The 21,980-nt window shown below is 36.2% G+C and overlaps 1 protein-coding gene across 1 annotated transcript in view; it reads right to left on the reverse strand.

The window, feature by feature from the left end:
• The window catches only part of LOC149798685 (aldehyde dehydrogenase 1A1-like), a 56,321-nt gene extending 34,499 nt beyond the window's left edge, over nt 1-21,822 (reverse strand). The window contains exons 1-5 of the mRNA XM_089957524.1: nt 21,650-21,822; nt 10,593-10,697; nt 9,781-9,921; nt 9,057-9,183; nt 4,146-4,207 (exon numbers count right to left, since the gene is read on the reverse strand). Coding sequence (XP_089813650.1) covers nt 4,146-4,207; nt 9,057-9,183; nt 9,781-9,921; nt 10,593-10,697; nt 21,650-21,688 — 474 coding nt within the window. The 5' untranslated portion in view covers nt 21,689-21,822. The remainder of the gene's footprint in view (nt 1-4,145; nt 4,208-9,056; nt 9,184-9,780; nt 9,922-10,592; nt 10,698-21,649) is intronic.
• Nucleotides 21,823-21,980: the final 158 nt, after the last annotated feature.

A 21,980-nucleotide genomic window follows, 5' to 3' on the forward strand; every position in this document is an offset into this window, starting at 1 on the left:
TAACTGATGCCAGCTTGGTATCTTTTGCAAAATTAATGAAAGTTCCTCATGCTCCAGATGCTTGTCAAATTTTATCGGCTTGTGTATGCAAGTTTTAAGATGTTATTTCAACAGGAGTGTGTATAAACTAGTCAAATGGTTCTGAAAACCAGATAAGTTGTACCAAGCTAATTCTACAAAGATCTACAGAGTTCAATTTTCACAAACAAACCTTATAAAATATTTAATTTTACATATCTACTTTCCATTCAGATATAAACTTGTCTGTGATAAAAAGTCAAACCATATCTTAAGTTCCAAAGCTTATGACAAAAGCCGATGACAATAATAAACAACTAAAAAGATGAAAGTGCTGGTTTTCCTCTCAAGTACATTCAAACAAAGAATTACTCTTGATACATTTTAAAATCAATTATAGTGAAGCTCTTAAAAATAAAATAAGGCCTGTAAGAAATAGGGCTTGAAAATCATCTGGGTAATAAAATAAACCTGCCAATACAAGCTTTGTTTAACAAAATAATTTTGTTGATAATATTTTGGTAATAAACAAGACATACTTTTAAGCATATAGATACCTGTTTCCTGTTCTTAAAGCAATAACTTATACAAATCAGCTATTGACGTCTCTGGGAAGGTTAAATGGGCAACTGGCCACCAAAAACTGCTCCTGGTGCAACTTATGATCATAAAATAAACCAAAGTAATTATTTGAAAAACTAATAAACTTACCAAAAATGTTCTACTCGACTTCAATAATTTCACAATATTTATAGACACATGAATTTTTTCTCCAATACTATTGATGCTGAAGTTATTTCACGTGCATGTCAGTGTTCACATCGCAATTAAGTCACAATAATTTCTCAATTTTTGCAGCAAATATATTATACTTCTCTCTTTTCATAACAATTCTGTAAAATCAACACCCAAGTACATCAACTATATACAAATAATCCCAAACATTGATTCGTCTTTTTCTCCAATGCACACAACCTGTTGATATGCCAGTCAAGCTCTTTTGCGGCTTTGGCAAAGATTTCTTTAGCTTTCCTTTTTGTCGCCACTGATGTTTTGGGCTCAAAGTGCAATCGTTTCTTTTCCTTCTCAATGACAGCCTTTTTCCTTTCAAGCTGATGCTTGTATTGGTGACATGCAGTGCACATATTCTGACAGAGGGCTACACCTGTTCTGTCATGCAAGAAATCTTTCTTCTTATAGTAATTAATTGCACTTTTTGCAGATGCCTTCTGAGCTTTGATTTTTCTGTATGCAGCTTCTTTTGTAGGTGCTGTTCCAAACTCTTCCAACCACGATTACCGTAATTTAGATCTTAATTGCAGAGGTCACAAAATGCCAGTCCTCAAGCGTTCAGTTTTCTTATAAACTGACCAACTAAATTTCTGTCAACTTTTCGCTCCAACCTTTGCCATTTCCATATGTTTTTTACACCTTTATCTATACTTTTCATGTCATGCTCTCTCAACAACTCGGGACACCATGTTTTGCAAGGATGCTTCTTCTTTCCATTTCCATCAGTTTCCATTACACAAAGATTCACTGGATGAACTTAAACCTTTAACCACTCAGAATACTATTTACGAGAGTCGTGTGCTAACTACATGTACTATGAATAATTTACAAGGGTCATTGCGGAATGGGACCAGACAGACCATTTGTAAAAAACCGGATCAGAGACGATATAAAAAATGGACTATATCAAGAAAAATCTTATTCAAGTCAGAAGAAAAACAGAATTCCACTTTAAAACTGAGAAAAATCATGTCTTATTTATGTTTCTCTTTATAAAACAATGCCAATAAACAATATAAACGACTTCAAAACACAATTTTCTGTGTTGTTATATTTTGGAATTTGGAATTAACCATCTCATTCGTACATGTATATGACACGTTTCCAGGTATATGTTTACTTGCCTGCAGCTCAGAAACAGAATCCTGCAATTTGTCAACTATCACAAACACGAAATTAAACACACAAATTTTGATTTATTTAAGCTTATTTTCTATTTTAAAAAAGTCAAAAAAACGATAAAAAAAACTGATTTGAACCAACAGTATCAAATTGTAATGTAGCGTGATGGCCTTTTTCAATCCCCTAATGCAGCATAGTGAGCTATATTAGTGACCAAGATACTGTTTGAAAATATAGAAACACACAAACTGAAACGTTTATGAAAGAATTCAAAACGTGAAGCACGGCATTCAACAAAAAAGTATGACGTGTCACATTTCTGGTTTATGTACAGATGATACACTAGGCGGGAGATTTAATCATTGCTCAGTAACTTATCCAAAAATCAGCTTTCAGGGTATTTGTTTTGAGGTAAGTAAAATTGTAATTTAGAACGTTTATATAAACAAATGATAATATACAGCTAAATTACCATCACCTGACTTTGCATGCACTCTGAAATTTTGTTGTTGTTGTTGGGTTTAAAGCCATTTTTCAGCACACAATAGGCTATACATGATGGCCAGTATTAATGTTGGAGGAAGAACCCGGGAAAACACCCAGAAAAAACACCAACCCACGAGAAGCTACTGGCAAGCTTACTCACATACCCACATTGGACGAATCCGAGACTCGAACCTATTCAGACAGAGGTGAGATGGCAGTGATCCGTAACAGAGAGCGCTTTAGACCACTCGGCCACTCAGGGCCCCTGGAAATTTTGTATTGCCTGGTTTCATGAATGTTTCTTGTAATGGAATGAGATGGTCAAAATTGTCTAAAAATGTAGCACTGCTTTCTGTGCATTAATTTTATCAAGTTTTAGAATCACTTCTAACACTTTGTTGCTTTTCAGTCAAATACAAAGCCAATTGATGTTCGTATAGCCTTTCTTGTGCTGAAAAATGGCATCAAGCCCTACAACAACAATAATAATAATGTGTAAATTATAGTGGCCTATCCAAAAAAAGATTTAACAAGCACAAAGATACATCTACAAGCATGACTAATGTTGCAAAAGGCATTTTAAAGGAGAATGGTCAAATTAAAATGGTATTATTGCATCAAGTTCATTTTCACATGGGACTTGGAGCTAATCTGAAGGAATTTTCATGCATCCCTGCTCTCCAAGTGCATGAATTCATACAAATTTAGCAGCATACCTCTTTAAGTATTTTATGGAACAATGATAACTTTTGCGCCAAGTTTATCTGTTGCTTGACCAATAGTTCCTGTTTGTCATGCAGTGAATAAGCGACATTACATTTTGACTGGTAGGTACTACTTACCCTGGACCGGAACATATGATAACCAATAATGAAAATTCAATGCAACATTTATTGGTGGGTACTACTTACCCTGGACCGGAACATATAATAACCAATAATGAAAATTCAATGCAACATTTTATTTGTTGGTTACTCCTTACCCTGGACCGGAACATATAATAACCAATAATGAAAATTCAATTCAACATTTTGATTGGTGGGTACTATTTACCCTGGACCGGAACATATAATAACCAATAATGAAAATTCAATGCAACATATTTCACTACACGACACAAGCAGTTTTCAAACTTGAGCAAAGCTGACAAGACAAATCAATAAAGAAAATTCATATAAAAGTGGTTAATAAATGATGAATAAAGTATTTGATTATACATATGGAACACATTTAGAATGTCTAATTTATTCTGAACATGCTGTTGGGATAAAATAATTATTGCATGGAATTGGCGTGGGGGGGATATTACAAACCGCATCACTTTGTATTAATTTTTGTGAAGGTGAGTGTTTGTTACTAAAAGAAAATGAGTGTTTGTGCTTGCAACAGCTGTCTCAGATGAATTCTAAATTTAAAGAATAACAAGGCAAATAACTAATTAATTAAATGACTACTGATGAAGATTAAAACAACTTGTATACAGTTAAGTATTGTTATGTATCAATTTATCACCTCTTGTATGGATTTGTGTATTGTTACACCAAAAGTTTCACTGCATCAATATAATGATGAACCATTTCACCACTACTGAAGACCCCAGTTACTGACTCAACAACTATCAATTATCTAACAATCATCATATAAAAAAAAATTCTATCCTTTCAAATGTACATGTCATCTAGAGTCATTCCTGTTAAACTAAACTGACACTAAATTTATTAACTTACAGGAATAATCTGTCCACAAACTCCAACAGGTTCATGTCTGGTATAGGTGAAATACTGACCATCTGAAAGTATATATTTTTTTATACAGTACTTGGTGTAAATAAGTTCCCACTTTAAAAATATACCAATCAATTAACAGTCAACGACAATGATTAAAATGTCACTATTTTACAAATTGGAAACCAAGAAAAAAAATATTTACTACAAATAAATTTGATGAACAGCAGATTGACCATCTAGTAGACACAATCAAACATATAGGGGGCATTTACATTTTATGTCAGATAAAATTTCTATTAAAATGCTTTGTGAATTAATATTTTAGTGACCTTTAAAGTTTTAATGACCATTAGTATAAAGTGCAATACCTTCTATTACAAGTTGTAATGGTCTTCTATTATAAGTTGTTGTTGTTGTAGTGTTTTACACCATTTTTCAGCACAAGATAGGCTATACATGGTGGCCAGTATTAATGGTAGAGGAAGAACCCAAGAAAACTCCTTTCTGTGAAGTGAATTCTGGATATCTGCAAATTAGTTATCCTCCTCGAATTAGCAATGAACAGTTTGGTTGAAGTAGTTTGGGGCCATGTTTTTGTATTTTGTGTATTCTGTGTGACTGTCCATAAGAATATTTCCCACAACAGTTGCACAATTTTCAGCAGCACTTGTGAACTGACCCCTCAGTTGATGGTGGCATGGCACTGGTATTTGTGAACTGACCCCTCAGTTGACAGTGGCATGAAACTGATACTGATGAATTGACCCCTGTGACCAACTTTGATAAATAGTTACAAAATTAAGGACCTTATCCTGGTCAGCAACAAACCTACTCTTGGACATCACAAGTATTTCAGCAAACATCCCATGCTGAGACTACCACTCATTCAGGAAAAGTACCTGATAAAATTTTCAAGATGGACACTGTGACAGCCATAATGGATGTCTCAGCAGCACCATTTTTACTTATGATGAACTAGACATCAAAAGAAGTTGCTTAGTAAAATAAACCCATGCCTGATACAACCATCTTTTCAGGGCAAATAGCAGCAAAAAAAAAATTCAAAAATGGACACAATGGGAGCCATATTGGATGTGCAAGCATTACTATTTTCATTCAAGACCGACCAGACATCTTAAGGGCTCTGGTAAAAACTCCCTGTCAATATTACTTTCTGTTCAGGAGAAGCAATAACAAGATTTTAAGATGGTCAATGTGGCGGATTCATTAGAAGACAAATCAACACCATTTTTATGCATGACCAAAGAGAAATCACAGGATGTCTTTGAGCAAAAGCCCCATGCTGATGTAACCATTCATTCAGAACAAAGTAGACATCATAAAAAGTCTTCTAGTGAAAACCTTATGTCAATTTGAGTGTTCAAGAGGAGTAGTGATGGAAAGATTTTCAAGACATGTTGTGGCAATATTAGATATCAGATCAGTGCCACTTTTATCTAGAGCCAACTAGATATCATAGCAAGTTTTTCAAGTGAAAACCCAAGGTTGATATGACCATCCATTAAGGAGAAGAAGCAATAAGATTTTCAAGCTGACTGCTTTTGTGGCAATATTATATGTCTTAACATAACCATTTTCATTTGGGACTAACTAGACCATGGGATGAATGTTCATGTAAACTGTTCATGGCAATCCTCCATTAGTTTAGGTGGAGTATCAATAAATTTCTGCTAAAGGTCAGACAAACAAAGAATGACACAACAGACCAGACCATAAACGCTCCTTTCTATGACAAACTGAATTAGAAATCACTAATATCCCATTTCTGCTTTCTATTGCACAAAAGAACTTGTTGGTGGTGTTGTTTCAAAATACACCAAACCCTTTTCTACACGCAACTGAAAGACCATGTGAATGTGATGTTGAATATACCTGCATGTTATGAACTGCCTCTATCTCCACTCATCCTTGACCATGATCTGCCAGTGCAAAACCTCTCTATCTATCCAGTTTGACTTTAATATTTTCCAAAGTGCAACTATGAGTCACTAAAAGTCACCCCATATACATGGATCTAATTTGTAAAAATACATTCTGATTTATTGGAGGGTCAAAGAGAAATTTGTTCTATGCAGCACTAAAAAGTTGGGGGGGGGGGACTTATAGTCGAGTCGTCAGATGAATGAATATATATGACAGTAAAAGGACCAAAGAAATTTCAAATCACAAAAGACAATTTACAGGTTGGTGTTCATTTTCTTGACTACTTTTAGTTCAATAACTATGTATAAATAAGGGTAAATACATAAAATATGGAAAAAGCAGTCTTTCACTAATTGCCAAAATAAAATAACTTTCTACAAGTAAGGGTCATTACATTAAGAAGTATGGAAAAGTACCCTGTCATTAATCATATACCATCTACAAGTAAGGGTCATTACATAAAGAAGTATGGAAAAGTACCCTGTCATTAATCATATACCATCTACAAGTAAGGGTCGTTACATAAAGACATATGGAAAAGTACCTTGTCACTAATCATATACCATCTACAAGTAAGGGTCATTACATAAAGTATGGAAAAGTACCCTGTCAATAATCATGTATCATCTAAAACAGGGGTCATTACATTAAGAAGTATGGAAAAGTATCCTATCACTAATCATGTAATATTTACAAATAAGTGTCATTATATAAAGTATGGAAAAAGTGCCCTACCAATAATTGTGTACTGTCAACAAGAAAGGGTCATTACATGGAAAAAGTGCCCTACCAATAAATGTGTACTGTCAACAAGAAAGGGTCATTACAATAAAAAAGTGCCCTGTCAATAACTGTGTACTGTCAACAAGCAAGTGTCATTACATGGAAAAGTGTACTACCAATAATTGTGTAATGTCAACAAGAAAGGGTCATTACAATAAAAAAGTGCCCTGCCAATAACTGTGTACTGTCAACAAGAAAGGGTCATTACAATAAAAAAGTGCCCTGTCAATAACTGTGTACTGTCAACAAGCAAGTGTCATTACATGGAAAAGTCCACTACCAATAATTGTGTAATGTCAACAAGAAAGGGACATTACAATAAAAAATTGCCCTGCCAATAACTGTGTACTGTCAACAAGAAAGGGTCATTACAATAAAAAAGTGCCCTGTCAATAACTGTGTACTGTCAACAAGCAAGTGTCATTACATGGAAAAGTGCACTACCAATAATTGTGTAATGTCAACAAGAAAGGGTCATTACAATAAAAAAAGTGCCCTGCCAATAACTGTGTACTGTCAACAAGAAAGACGTCATTGCATGCAAAACGTGCCCTGCCAATAACTGTGTACTGTCAACAAGAAAGACGTCATTGCAGGCAAAACGTGCCCTGCCAATAACTGTGTACTGTCAACAAGAAAGATGTCATTGCATGCAAAACGTGCCCTGCCAATAACTGTGTACTGTCAACAAGAAAGGGTCATTACAATAAAAAAGTGCCCTGTCAATAACTGTGTACTGTCAACAAGAAAGACGTCATTGCATGCAAAACGTGCCCTGCCAATAACTGTGTACTGTCAACAAGAAAGGGTCATTACAATAAAAAAGTGCCCTGTCAATAACTGTGTACTGTCAACAAGAAAGACGTCATTGCATGCAAAACGTGCCCTGTCAATAACTGTGTACTGTCAACAAGAAAGACGTCATTGCATGCAAAAAGTGCCCTGCCAATAACTGTGTACTGTCAACAAGAAAGACGTCATTGCATGCAAAAAGTGCCCTGTCAATAACTGTGTACTGTCAACAAGAAAGACGTCATTGCATGCAAAACGTGCCCTGTCAATAACTGTGTACTGTCAACAAGAAAGACGTCATTGCATGCAAAAAGTGCCCTGCCAATAACTGTGTACTGTCAACAAGAAAGACGTCATTGCATGCAAAAAGTGCCCTGTCAATAACTGTGTACTGTCAACAAGAAAGATGTCATTGCATGCAAAATGTGCCCTGCCAATAACTGTGTACTGTCAACAAGAAAGACGTCATTGCATGCAAAACGTGCCCTGCCAATAACTGTGTACTGTCAACAAGAAAGGGTCATTACATGGAAACACTGTCACTAACTGCCCATAAAATAATAGCTGAAGATCAAGACTCAAAACCAATTCAGAGGTTCTCGTATCATAAGTCTGCATGGATGGGCAAAAATATTATGTACTAAGTATATAAGTAAAACTGCACCAATACGAGTCCCTGTGACTAAGACTACTGTGGACTTAATGACCATAAACCAAACACCAATAACCCAATATTTCAAATTTAAATTTTTCATGTGTGTGTGATTTGGATTTTTAATATAGCTTTAACAATTTTTCAGTCTAGCACTGGGGCAGACATGCAGCATTATGTCCCACCCAGTCACATTATCCTGATACCAGGCCAACCAGTCCTAACACTCACCTCTTAATGTTGAGTGCCAAGTGAGACAGCTGTTAGTACCAATTTTTTTAAGTCTTTGGTATGACTCAGCTGGGGATCAAACCCACAACCTCCTACATCCGAGGCAGATGCTCTAACCACTATGCCACTGAAGCGGTAAATTTTTAATGTTTTTCTTATTTATTTCAAAGCAATAAAACTTTTCCGTGCTATCAAGGATTCAAATACATTCATAAACTTTTGAATTTTACTAAAATAAGCTTTTTATCCTCGTTGATAATTTGTGGATTTAAATACGAGAAACACTTCCACTTTTTCACATTCAAAAGACCTATTGGTGTAGCTTTAAAACAGTAGTCCTTTGCATCCTGTGTAATATATTCGCCTCCAACAAAAATATCAATTGTCAGAGGCTGCAAAGTAGAGCCGTGCAAAAACTAATTTTATGTAATAAAAAGTCGATATCTAATGACACAAGGACCAAAGACACCAAAGACAATTATGCCATGTGTACTAAACTACATACTGACCAACTGGAATTGTCTTTCCATGAATTTTATCTGCCCAGCCTGCATAATATCGAAGAACTTTAATGCAAACCAACATGTCTTCAACCGCTTCTAAGAATGGTTTGCCATTATCCAAGGTCTCTAGACTCTGTAAATATACATTATTTTCTCATTAAATGTCCAAGACATATGGTTCCATTATAAAATCTATATTAAAATTTACAAAGTCATAAAAATATATATTTCAAATAGATTTGGAAATGTTAAGTTTAAAATTAAACCTTCAACAATCAATGAACTGTTTTCATTAATAATTGCCATTTGATTTGTACTTCCATAACAAATGAACATCAATAAATCATATAGTAATGACCACAGCAATGCCATGCAATTAAAAAAAATGCAGTAACAAAATAATAAAAACAAACTGAAACATGTTTTCCTGAATGACATTAGAAAAACTCTAAATGCTGTCTCCGAAAGGAATTTCCATTTCACTTTTATGACCCACTTTATGCTGAAGCAAATGTACATTTCTTCTCATTGTTTTATGTTCTGTTTTCTAGGAAATAACTTATTTCAAGATTGGAAAAACACCACATACAGTGTGTGCACAACTAAAACAGCCTTCCTTGACAAATAAGTATCATATCAAACCAGCAATTTTCCGTGAGCACAACATTTCAACAAGATGAGCAAAAATTAAGATCATTCAAAATGTTACATATGTGGCATTATGTCGTACTGATAAATACTGAAGATCCCTCTCAATGAGTTCAGCCAACTTGTTAATGAGTTGTCCCCTCTTAGATGCATCCATTGTCCTCCATGGGGAGCCTCTTTTGAATGCTGCCCTAGCTGCAGCCACAGCCTTGTCAACATCAGCCTTAAAAATAAAATGAAATGAAAAATTGAAAATGTGTCCAGACCCACACAATGATAAACTGACTACATGCATAACGGAACAGTTGTTTTACTGCATGATAAGTTCTGACTAGATACTACCAACAAGGTTCTGTCCCTTTCAGACAAATCCAAGCAAAGTTTTGTCCCTTTGAGACAAACCAAAGCAAAGATCTGCCCTTTTGAGACAAATCCAAGCAAAGTTCTGTCCCTCTGAGACAAATCCAAGCCAAGTTCTGTCCCGATGAGACAAATCCAAGCCAAGTTCTGTCCTGCTGAGACAAATCCAAGCCAAGTTCTGTCCCTTTGAGACAAATCCATGCCAAGTTATGTCCCTTTGAGACAAATCTAACCATATCCAACATAAATATTGTTATCAAACAAAAATGACAAGTCTTTAGTACTTTGGTCTTAGCTGTTTTAATCACTATTACACCAATTAGCATTTTAAATTATGCCAAGTCCTATAAACACCTTTCATAAACCCTTTTGTGAATCTTCTGACCTTACGGCATGATTTATGTACCTTAAAACTTGTCACCTCTGTAATGCAACCAGTACTCCATGACCTTGACTAGTGACCCCATAACCATTACCCAGTAACCCTGTGACTTTATTACTGGTGGGTAGTGGCTCATGACTGAACTCACTAACCTTGTCTCCCTCTTGAACATCACAGATCTTCTCCCCAGTACATGGATTGAGAACTGGAAACATCTTCCCACTGACTGAATCATGCCACTCATTGTTGATAAATATCTGAAATATTGAATTTAAGAGAATATAACAAATATACAAGGGAATTAAAGCATATCTACATCATCCTCCCCTGCTTCACTCTAGCAATTAATCCGAAAACCTACAACTGATACTTCATTGAGAAAGTAGATCACTGCAACTAGCTTTTGAAATGCACATATGCATGTCCTTTAATATTTAAGTGTGATGTCAGCATGTGAAAAATTGTCTGGGCGCTGGAAGTAAATGCCAAAATTAAGAATAAAACCTACAAAAAAATTGATAATGATGACAAGACTATCAAAACAATTCTACTAAAATAGATACATCTGACTTGCTGACATTTTTGTAGGCAAGGCAAAAACAACTTAGCATTAAATAATTTAAGAACTAGTACTTGAATGCCAATTTTTGTTCTCAGTACTCCTCCACTCTCCATTTCCAACCATACTATACATTTCTGGACTAGTCAGAAAATATTTAAAGGCTGTTTGCAACTTGGGTAAAAAATCTATTCTGTTAGATCCATGGATACCAAGTCAAATATTAACAATGTTACAATAAACTGTTTACTCTTGATTTGGCTGCTAAAAGAAATTGAAAGCTAAAAATGTTATTTAACAATCTGATATCCAAAATTAATATATTCTCAATTCCTGGAGTTCATTGTTCTATGCCAAAAGCTCTCTGTAAGGCATATCCTAATGTCCTGGTCATGCACACAAAAAAAACTGCACCGTCCACATTAGAAAGATACATGTCCCATTGATGCATATTTTTTCTGTGCTGGATTCCTATATATCAAAGTCTTGCCAAGAGCTCCCAGTTTCAATCAGGAAAAAGCAACCCATTACCTACTGTGTACACATCCACTGCATTTATGTTTTCTTAACATGCTTGGTTGTCCGTGACTTCTGACTACATTAATGCTTGGATTTCTGTGACTGCTGACTACACTAACGTTTGGTTGTCCGTGACTGCTGTCTACACTGATGCTTTACTGTCCATGACTGCTGTCTACACTAATGCTTGGCCATCCATGACTGCTGTCTACACAAATGCTTGCTTGTCCATGACTTCTGTCTACACTAATCCTTGGTTGTCCATGACTGCTGTCTACACAAATGCTTGCTTGTCCATGACTTCTGTCTACACTAATCCTTGGTTGTCCATGACTGCTGTCTACACTAATGCTTGCTTGTCCATGACTGCTGTCTACACTAATGCTTGCTTGTCCATGACATCTGTCTACACTAATCCTTGGTTGTCCATGACCGCTATCTACACTAATCCTTGGTTGTCCATGACTGCTGTCTTTACTAGTGCTTGCTTGTCCATGACTGCTGTCTACACTAATCCTTGGTTGTCCATGACTGCTGTCTTTACTAGTGCTTGCTTGTCCATGACTGCTGTCTACACTAATCCTTGGTTGTCCATGACTGCTGTCTTTACTAGTGCTTGCTTGTCCATGACTGCTGTCTACACTAATCTTTGGTTGTCCATGACTGCTGTCTACACTAATGCTTGCTTGTCTATGACTGCTGTCTACACTGACAGGGGAGTATGGCAGGATAATTGAGACTTATGCAAACAGTTTCAAACAATCTTCATGGCTTTTGCTTTGTTTTGCCATTAGATGGAGCATAGGCTTAAATGCTGGATCAACATCTGGATAAATGGCACATATACTAAACAATTCCAACATAGCTACCTTTCAGCCTTCTTAAGTTTCCCCACATTTACTCCATTCTGTGTCGCCAGTACCCCAGTAAATATCTCTTTTTAAAATTATATTTAGAAGATATTTTTGTTGAACTGCGACAAGTCATAAAAAAAATGAAAATGATTGGCATTTCTGATTTTAGACATTGGCCCCAGGTAGCCAAATAGTCTAAAGCACTTGACTGCAGCAATCACTGCCATCTCATCTCTATCCATGTGGGTTTGAATCTCAGGCACAGCCAATGTAGGTATGTAAGAAAGCTTCCCAGTAACTTCTCATGGGTTAATGGTCCTTATGATGGTTTTCTTGAGTTATTCTTCCACTAGTTATACTGGCTGCCATGTATAGCCAGCCTATCTTGTGCTAAGAAATGGCCTTGAACCCAAAGTAACAACAGCAGCAACTGATGTCACACTGATACAATAAATTAGAAAGCCAACAACTCTGATCTGTGGCATGTGCATTTTGTTTAAAAAATTCATGATGAATGTCAATACTACACATTTAAAACTTATTAAAGTTATTTAAAGAGAACAATTTGTAAATAACAATTTCAAATTTCATAAAATTTTACCTTTCTGCTCAAATAACAACCAAATTACTTGTCATACAAAGCCAGTTAGTTTTTGCACAATTTCTTCTTTCCCTATCAACAACAGTTTTTTAAGGCTCATATTCTGATCAAAAGCTTACAAAATTAGAGTGTACACTTTTTTACGTATATCTGATTTAATTTATATTTATTTTAATTTTATTGTTTCTTTGTCAGCTTCAAAAAAAAATTATTATACTATATGCTATTATAATATAATCTTGTTTACATGATATGGAATTTTTTTCTTCAGAAAATATGTTTGACCTGACTAATTGTAAATACCTATGGCTGACCTAGTTCCTGACCTTAATTCAACATTAGTAACAGCCATGTGAACAAGTTCTTTTTTTAATCTATTATTATTGTGGGAATAATAAGGGTGAGATTGAGGCTGTATGGGATATGTGACCATAGACTGGTAAATAGTTTTAGTGAGTAAACAACTTTTTTTATTTTATTCTTAGAATAAAATGATTGGTTTTTGTCTGGGCCATGTTGAGAGTATGTGATGTAAACATGATCACGTGACCCTGCATCCCAAAATTACTGTATAACCATTGTTTTGGAGAAATAATCTCAGTGTGGGCTTAAAATACTTGATGTCAAGTTGTCTCCTCCTGTTGTAGCAGTTTTCGAGTTATGTTAATTTTTCTTCTGATTATTTGTATTCTAAAAGATTAATTCATTTCTGTGGAAATATTTGAGTGCTCATACAAAATTCTTGAACAAAGACATTTCTTAAAACTTTTATTTGGATTTACAACACAGGAGTGTTATTTCTTGTGTTTGTACAAGGTACTGTAGACAACAGCACTGTACAGGATACAGCATATATCATTGCCTTCCATCTTGGATTTTTCGTTGGGACTCAAACTTGAATTCATTAGAACATTTCATTATTAGGACTTCTAAAATTTTATTTGTGGATTATTCTTTGATTATTTTTGGATTCGATTCTTAAGACCGTTAAGTTCTTATTTTTTCATTTTTTTTCCAGGGAAATAAATTTGTTCAATTTTTCAAAGCTTGTTGTTTTCATTCTACCTTGTCTTACTGTTTATTCAAGTCTAAACATGTAACATAAGAACTTTCATTCCTTTGCTGTAGTGACTGGGTCAATTAAACTTTTAAATAACAGTAATTTCAAATATTTTCAAGTTTTAGAAAATCATGTAACAGCAAATATATTATGAAATTTCTTGGGAATACTAAACAGTGAACATATTTTATTAAAAAAGCCATTTAGAAGGCAGAAGGATGAATCTGGCTTGTGCTACAATAAATGGCTAATTTTTTTAAACAAGTACAATATTTAAAATCATAAACTTGTACATCACATATTGCCAGTTCACCCATTTGTCTCTCAGCCCTAAGCTGGGAAGCCATAGTAGCTCCATTGGTAGAATATCAGACTCACAATCCAAGGATCACATGTTCGATACCCAACCATGCCAGTCCAGGTCAACTGCATGGATGAGTTCTAGGGAAAGGAAAGCTCCCATCTCTTGGTATGATACAACCAACAATGTGTTAAACTGCCATTAAAACTAACAACAAGAACCATAACTCAGCCCCAAATTTTTGCCTATTGGCTAAGCTCATGAAGGTAAAGTTTGTGAGCTGGCATTTGCATCCAGGTCTGAAAATTCGCACTTTGCCTGCGATGGACTTGGATCACAATTATTACAATTATTACTTCCGGTTCAGTAGCTATGAATGTAGCCCAGTCTACTGTTAGAGCATTTTTTTCCTCTCATTTTGGTGGTGATACAAGAGTTTGATTTAGGCATTCTGGGTATTCACATAAAAATAGTTGTTTATTCTACAGAATATGATCATTATTGTGTTTGATTTATTTCAGTGAAAGTACACAGTGAGTAATGTCAGACTGATGCTGATCCGGAAGTGAAATGTTTGATCTACTGAACCGTGTTTTGTTTACAGTCCAGCTTCAAGAAAATGACATAACTTATGGCAAGAACTTCACCTTGAGTTTATTTTGGAAGGTAGTTTTGATTAACATAGTTTATTACAATCTGGACACCGTGGAAAGTTCAGTACAAAGAAACAAATGCAGAGACCATGGAGACAAAATAATTCTGGTCCGAATCCAAACACATAGTTCTTTTGATCTCAGTTGTTTCCCCTATGCTATTTACTTCACTGATATTGTCTATAACATTTATAGATATGAGAATCTGAAGAGATACATGTTCTGACATCATCTAAAAACATATACAGTATTACGGTTCTTTTTCTTCCCATAACTGTAGTACTGAGTTTATATACAGCCTACTTTAAAAATAAGCATAAAATTTTGCAAATCTGGCCTGTACCTGTTCTAATTATAAGAAATTGAGTGTTTATGGTTCTGGACAATTTTCATAATAGTATAATTCAAAATACATTGTTTTCATTCAGATTTTCACAACTTTTGCAACATCATGCCATGAAAAACTTCTGCTAATCTTAAGGAAAAGTAAGCAACAGCATTTAAATGTCAAAGGCCAAGGTCAAGGTCATAGTGTCATTAGATTCATATCAGGCACTTTAGCTTAAGACTTAAGATCAAGGTTACCTGGGAAAATACTCTAATAATAAAACATGGACTAATACATCAAAAACTGGAGTAACATGAGGCCAATATTCATGAAGTAGCAAATCAAGAAAGAAATGAAGATAGAAATGGCTGGAGAATGCATACCTCCACTGAATCCTAGATGGGAGACAAAAGTGGGATTGGCCCCAAGAGACATGGGGTAGAACTTTGGAGAAAGTGATACAAGAACATGGCCTAGTGTGGAAAACCATCATACAGGTCCGCAGACCTTCAGCTGTGGCACTCAAAACCATGTGCACCACCTGAGGCACAAAAAGGCACAAATGAGTAAGCAAATCAAGAACTCTCAGCAAACTCAAACTTGAGTGTGTTGCAAAAACCAGCTTATCGAAGAATAGATTGATCACAACAAACCCTGTATCTAGATTGGTTAATAATCCACAATTCTTTGGGTTTTTTTAATTCTTTTGCAATGAAAGGTATTTACATGGTCATATGTAGTCCAATAAAATCAGCACCCAAAACATATATGGACATTGATGGATGGTTTTGTACGAGTATAAGCTGGGGGATCGATTGTTCTGACTAGGTCATATTAAGAGCGAGTAGCGTGAACATGCACCATGCAGAGCAGGGTCTCAAACACGTGGCTCACAGACCACATGCAGCCCACCAAGCTGTATCATGTGGCCCACAAAATGACGGTGTCACAAGGTGTCATGAGGGTGGTTTGAGTTTGAGACAAGTGCAAAGCGACTCAAAGGTTTTCTTAACAGCATTATCTATAGAATAACAGCATCTATAGAAGTTTTAAAAGCAGATGAAGTACCTCAAACAATGTTTCCTGTCATGGTGATGCAAAAGAGGGGTTTTCGATGACAGACGGGGACTGAAGGTGTTTTAAGATGATGGACAGGGACTGAAGGGCGTTTTAAGATGATGGGCGGGGACTGAAGGGCATTTTAAGATGATGGACGGGGACTGAAGGGCGTTTTAAGATGATGGATGGGGACTGAAGGGCGTTTTAAGATGATGGACAGGGACTGAAGGGCGTTTTAAGATGATGGACGGGGACTGAAGGCGTTTTAAGATGATGGGCGGGGACTGAAGGGCATTTTAAGATGTTGGACAGGGACTGAAGGGCATTTTACGATGATGGACGGGGACTGAAGGGCGTTTTAAAATGATGGACAGGGACTGAAGGGCATTTTAAGATGATGGGCGGGGACTGAAGGGTGTTTTAAGATGATGGGCGGGGACCGAAGGGCATTTTAAGATGATGGGAGGGGACTGAAGGGCATTTTAAGATGATGGACAGGGACTGAAAGGCATTTTAAGATGATGGAGGAGGACTGAAGGGCGTTTTAAGATGATGGACGGGAACAGAAGGGCGTTTTAAGATGATGGACAGGGACTGAAGGGCGTTTTGGCATTTTAAGATGATGGACGGGGACTGAAGGTTGTTTTAAGATGATGGGCGGGGACTGAAGGCTGTTTTAAGATGATGGACAGGTACTGATGGGTGTTTTAAGATGACGGGTACTGATGGGTGTTTTAAGATGACGGGTACTGAAGGGTGTTTTAAGATGACGGGTACTGAAGGGTGTTTTAAGATGATGAGTACTGAAGGGTGTTCAAGAAGATGGGTAATGAAGGATGTTTAAGATGATGAGTACTGAAGGGTATTTTAGATGATGGGTAATGACGGGTGTTTTAAGATGATGAGTACTGAAGGGTATTTAAGATAATGGGTACTGAAGGGCATTTAAGATGATGGGTACTGAAGGGCATTTAAGATGATGGTAATGAAAGGGTGTTTAAGATGACGAGTACTGTTTCAGATGATGGATACTTACGGGCTTTTTAATGTGAAGTTCATTGTAGGATGTTTCAAACAATGAGTACTGAAGAGTATTTCAGATGATAGGTACTAAAGGGTGTTTAAGATGATGGGTAATGAAGGGTGTTTAAGATGATGGGCAATGAAGGGTGTTTAAGATGATGGGCAATGAAGGGTGTTTAAGATGATGGGTAATGAAGGGTGTTTAAGATGATGGGTACTGAAGGGTGTTTCAGATTTCAGATTAAGGGTACATAAGGTAACATCTCTTTAGAGCGCAAACCATTAGAGCTTATCACACTAGAGTGCAAAAAATATTTTTGTCCTACTAGAGCTAATCTTATTAGGGCATATCCCATTAGAGCGCGAAGAACTAGTATCACTAGCGCGCCAAAACAAGTGAAGCGGAGGAACAAAGCTGTTGAAAAATTGACCGGATAAGCAGTCTTGGTGCAAATCCCAAAGCCATCAACTGCCGGACTTGTAACCGAACAGTATCATCCTGTGCATAAGTGTTCGCTAATCTGACATGTACTTCCTTCTTCAAACACTAGGTCTTGCAACTGGTTTCTATATCATGGTCCCTAAATTATAGTGATCTTGACCAAGGATCAATCTATTACAGTATTGTGTTTGTGTTATATATGTATCTATATTGTTTTATTCATGTAATATCATGTTTGTGCTAGGAATGACCACTTTAAATATTTTAATTTGCATTACATTTTTTATCTACTTGTTTTATTTGTGTACAAAAAAGAATAAACCGGTGTAAGGTATAATAGTTGTATAAAATTATGTGTATTGATGGTTCTCTGGTTTCTGTCTAGTAATTATTTTCTAACAGTGACAAGACCGCCATTTTTGTACATTTTATAATATATATATAACATCAAACGTGATGGCAATTCAATCTTGTTGAGGGGCCCCGAGTGGCCGAGTGGTCTAAAGCGCTCTCCGTTACGGATCACTGCCATCTCACCTCTGTCTGCGGCGGTTCGAGTCTAGGATTCAGCCAATGTGGGTATGTGAGAAAGCTTGCCAGTAGCTTCTCGTGGGTCGGTGGTTCTTTCCGGGGTTTTCCCGGGTTCTTCCTCCACCATTAATACTGGACGCCATGTATAGCCTATCGTGTGCTGAAAAATGGCGTTAAGCCCCAAAACAACAACAACAACAACAACAATCTTGTTGAACTTAATTTTTTTCTCCATGCCCTATTGTGAATGCACTCTAGTGAGAATTTTTTGCAACCTAATGGGATTAGCCCTAATGAGAAACAAAAAACTGTCAGCGCCCCACTGAGCGGCGCTCAAATGGGATGCGCTCTAGTGAGACCAAACCATACATAAGGGTATTTCAGACGAAATATACTGAATAGTTTTTGTGTTTTTATACCGTGTATTTTAGTGGATTTGCATCATTTTCAGCTATTTATTCCCTAATGAAAGATTGATGCATGATGATTTACATGTTTTTGACAATTCATGTTTGCTGTGAGAAGAAATCTAAATGACATTTGCTATTCTAAATTGCTTGTAGAAATGTCACAGTAAAGTTACCCTCTAAAGTTAAATATTTGTAAAGACCATCCTTGTAAAGTTACCATCTAATGCTATATTTTTTAAAGACCATCATTGTAACGTTACCATCTAATGCTATATTTTTTTAAAGACCACCATTGTAACGTTACCATCTAATGCTATATTTTATTAAAGACCATCACTGTAAAGTTACCATCTAAAGTTAAATATTTTTAAAGACCATCACTGTAAAGTTACCATCTAAAGTTAAATATTTTTAAAGACCATCACTGTAAAGTTACCCTCTAAAATAACATTCTGAAAGACTCTTAGAGCAAAATACCCTCTAAAATGACACTTCACAATTCAAGCAATCTCTCCCCCCCCCCCACAACCAAAATAAAGGGAAGGTTTCACTAGACTGATCACATGCTAGCTGTATGCATAACCTTGGACTGTTTAACAGAGAAGCTGATACTCTCCTTAACTGCATGAATACTTCTCAAACCAGCTCAAGGACAGGAAATTATAACATTATGCAACATGTAATGAATATACAACCAGATCAAACAATGCATAATAAAACATGACAGCATATAATCCATTCCATAATGTGCATAGACCCAGATCTATCACCATATTATACAACATTAAAGCATATTACCCCACATGTAATGTGCATAGACCCAGATTTACCATCATGTAATACAACATAGCACACGATCCCACATGTGCATAGACCCAGATTTACCATCATGTAATACAACATAGCATATTACCCCACATGTGCATAGACCCAGACTGACCATGTAATACACCATAGCATATGACCCCACATGTGCATAGACCCAGATCTAACATCATGTAATACAACATAGTATATTACCCCACATGTAATGTGCATAGACCCAGATTTACCATCATGTAATACAACACAGCATATGACCCCACATGTGCATAGACCCAGATTGACCATCATGTAATACACCATAGGATATAACCCCACATGTGCATAGACCCAGCTCTAACATGTATTATTCCACATATAATGCGCACAGACCCAGATCTAACAGGTAATATAACAGCATATTACCCCATGTGTAATGTGCATAGACCCAGATTTACCACCATCATCCATGTTATACAAAGGATCTGGCTCTACAATACTGCCCATCAGACATATAATACATGTCAATACATATGGTAGGTATGTCATTTCCAGGTCAGATATTTATGGGTCTCTGTAAATGTCAAGTGTGGAATGGTTTACTGTATTTATGATAAGCTGTACTGCCTCAGTGTCCTTGGGAATGAATTTAACCCAGATTTTGTTTCCTTTGTATGCTTAACTAATGTGTTGAAAGTGGTTCTAAAACTAACCAACCAACCATGCTTCATGATAAAAACACATTTACAAACTTTTGGTAAATACTTATGAGGGATATCGTTCTCTGATGGTAAACCCCACCCCAACTTTGTGTTATTTTAATGGGATAAATATTTTAACAATGGTGCAATGAATAAATCACCTGGTAAAATTCTAATCCAGAACATTTTAGATTCTATTTGTAGGCTAAGTGTACTTGTACTGTCCCGTGTTCTCCCTTTAAATTAGTGATAGTGTTGGGGTCAGCAGATTGTAGTGTTGGTGCAAGAGGGTGGTATCATTGGGGTAAACAGATTGTAGTGTTGATGCAAGAGGGTGGTATCATTGGGGTAAGCAAGTTTTGTAGGTCATACAAAGTGTCGTCATAAAAGTGATAAACAAAATAAAATATAAAAGTAAAATTTGTGTACATTGTGTTCTTTATTTTCCTAGTTCATGTCACATTCTCAAGCCAAGATTCCTTACAGACTTGTGAATCAAATTAATTGACAGACTAATATATAGTTGACTCATGGATGTACAAAATATACAAAACTACCGAATTAAGAGAGGTATGCAACTTTTAAAAACACTGCCCCAGCCTGTGAGGTTGCATATTCCTACTACAAAAAAGGCAAATGTTACAAATATATGTAATGTAAACAAATTACAAAATTTATTTGTATAATACAGACTGTATTGCTAAATCTTATAATTTGAAAAGAAGTTGCTCCTCTTCAAACATGGACAGACGGAAAAGTCCTTGGGCAGCACCCAATTCAAGATCAAGATTTTTTAGTCCAAATTAATGTCTTTTTCTTCTTTTGTTTAAATTATGTGTGCATTTATATCGTGTATTCATCTTTTAGTCTAGGCTGCACTCTCTCCTAAAATTGGCATTTACAGAACTGTATAATCGCTGTTCAAGCCCATGCTTTTTCTTCAAAAATTACACAAAGTCCGCGCTTACAAAGCGAGGTATGGTTGGATATTGTGCAACTTATGAAGGGATTAAATAATTCTCAGCCATGGGCGTAGCAAGACATCCTGTCCACACCCTGCAACCCTCCGCAAAACGCAACTGGGACCCCCTCCAAAAAACAACAAAAATGTCAATGGGATTGTTGGGCCATCACTGGAACTGGGCCCCTCTGCGATTGCGGGGTTTGCTTGGACGGTTGCTACGCCATTGAATCTTAGCCAGAATTTATTTGTGTCAGGTGAATATTTTTGGAGATGGAAGGTTGGGTACTATTCATCTGGATCGGAAGCTGTGTATTCATAACGAATAGTGTAGGCAAATATTACAATAATGGTGTGATATGAATTTTAGCGTTCATCAACAACCTTTCCTTTGCAATCTTCTTACCTGCTTGTACTTGATATCTGGATTGACGATTGGCTCCATCTTTTTTTGCTCCTTCACAATAATCGGTTGTCACAAAGTAGAACTCGGTCAGACAATTCACAAATTACCCGGCAGCTGCTCACCTTCGTGCAAATCTAGTTCTTAAATCGCCGGCTGGGAAAGCAGCACAAATATATAGGGACCAACCATTTGCTTTCTTCCAAAAGGGAAGAGGGTAGGATTATGTTTTGTAAGTTGTAACTGGACATTTTTTTATTGTTTATGCCAGAATAATTTGTTTTCAGTAAGATGATATGTGGACAAATGAATTCGTTGTTTTTATCTACAACTC

Source organism: Sinohyriopsis cumingii, chromosome 5, assembly GCF_028554795.1.
Source record: "Sinohyriopsis cumingii isolate HCF-2022 chromosome 5, ASM2855479v2, whole genome shotgun sequence".
NCBI classification, from domain to species: Eukaryota; Metazoa; Mollusca; class Bivalvia; order Unionida; family Unionidae; genus Sinohyriopsis; species Sinohyriopsis cumingii.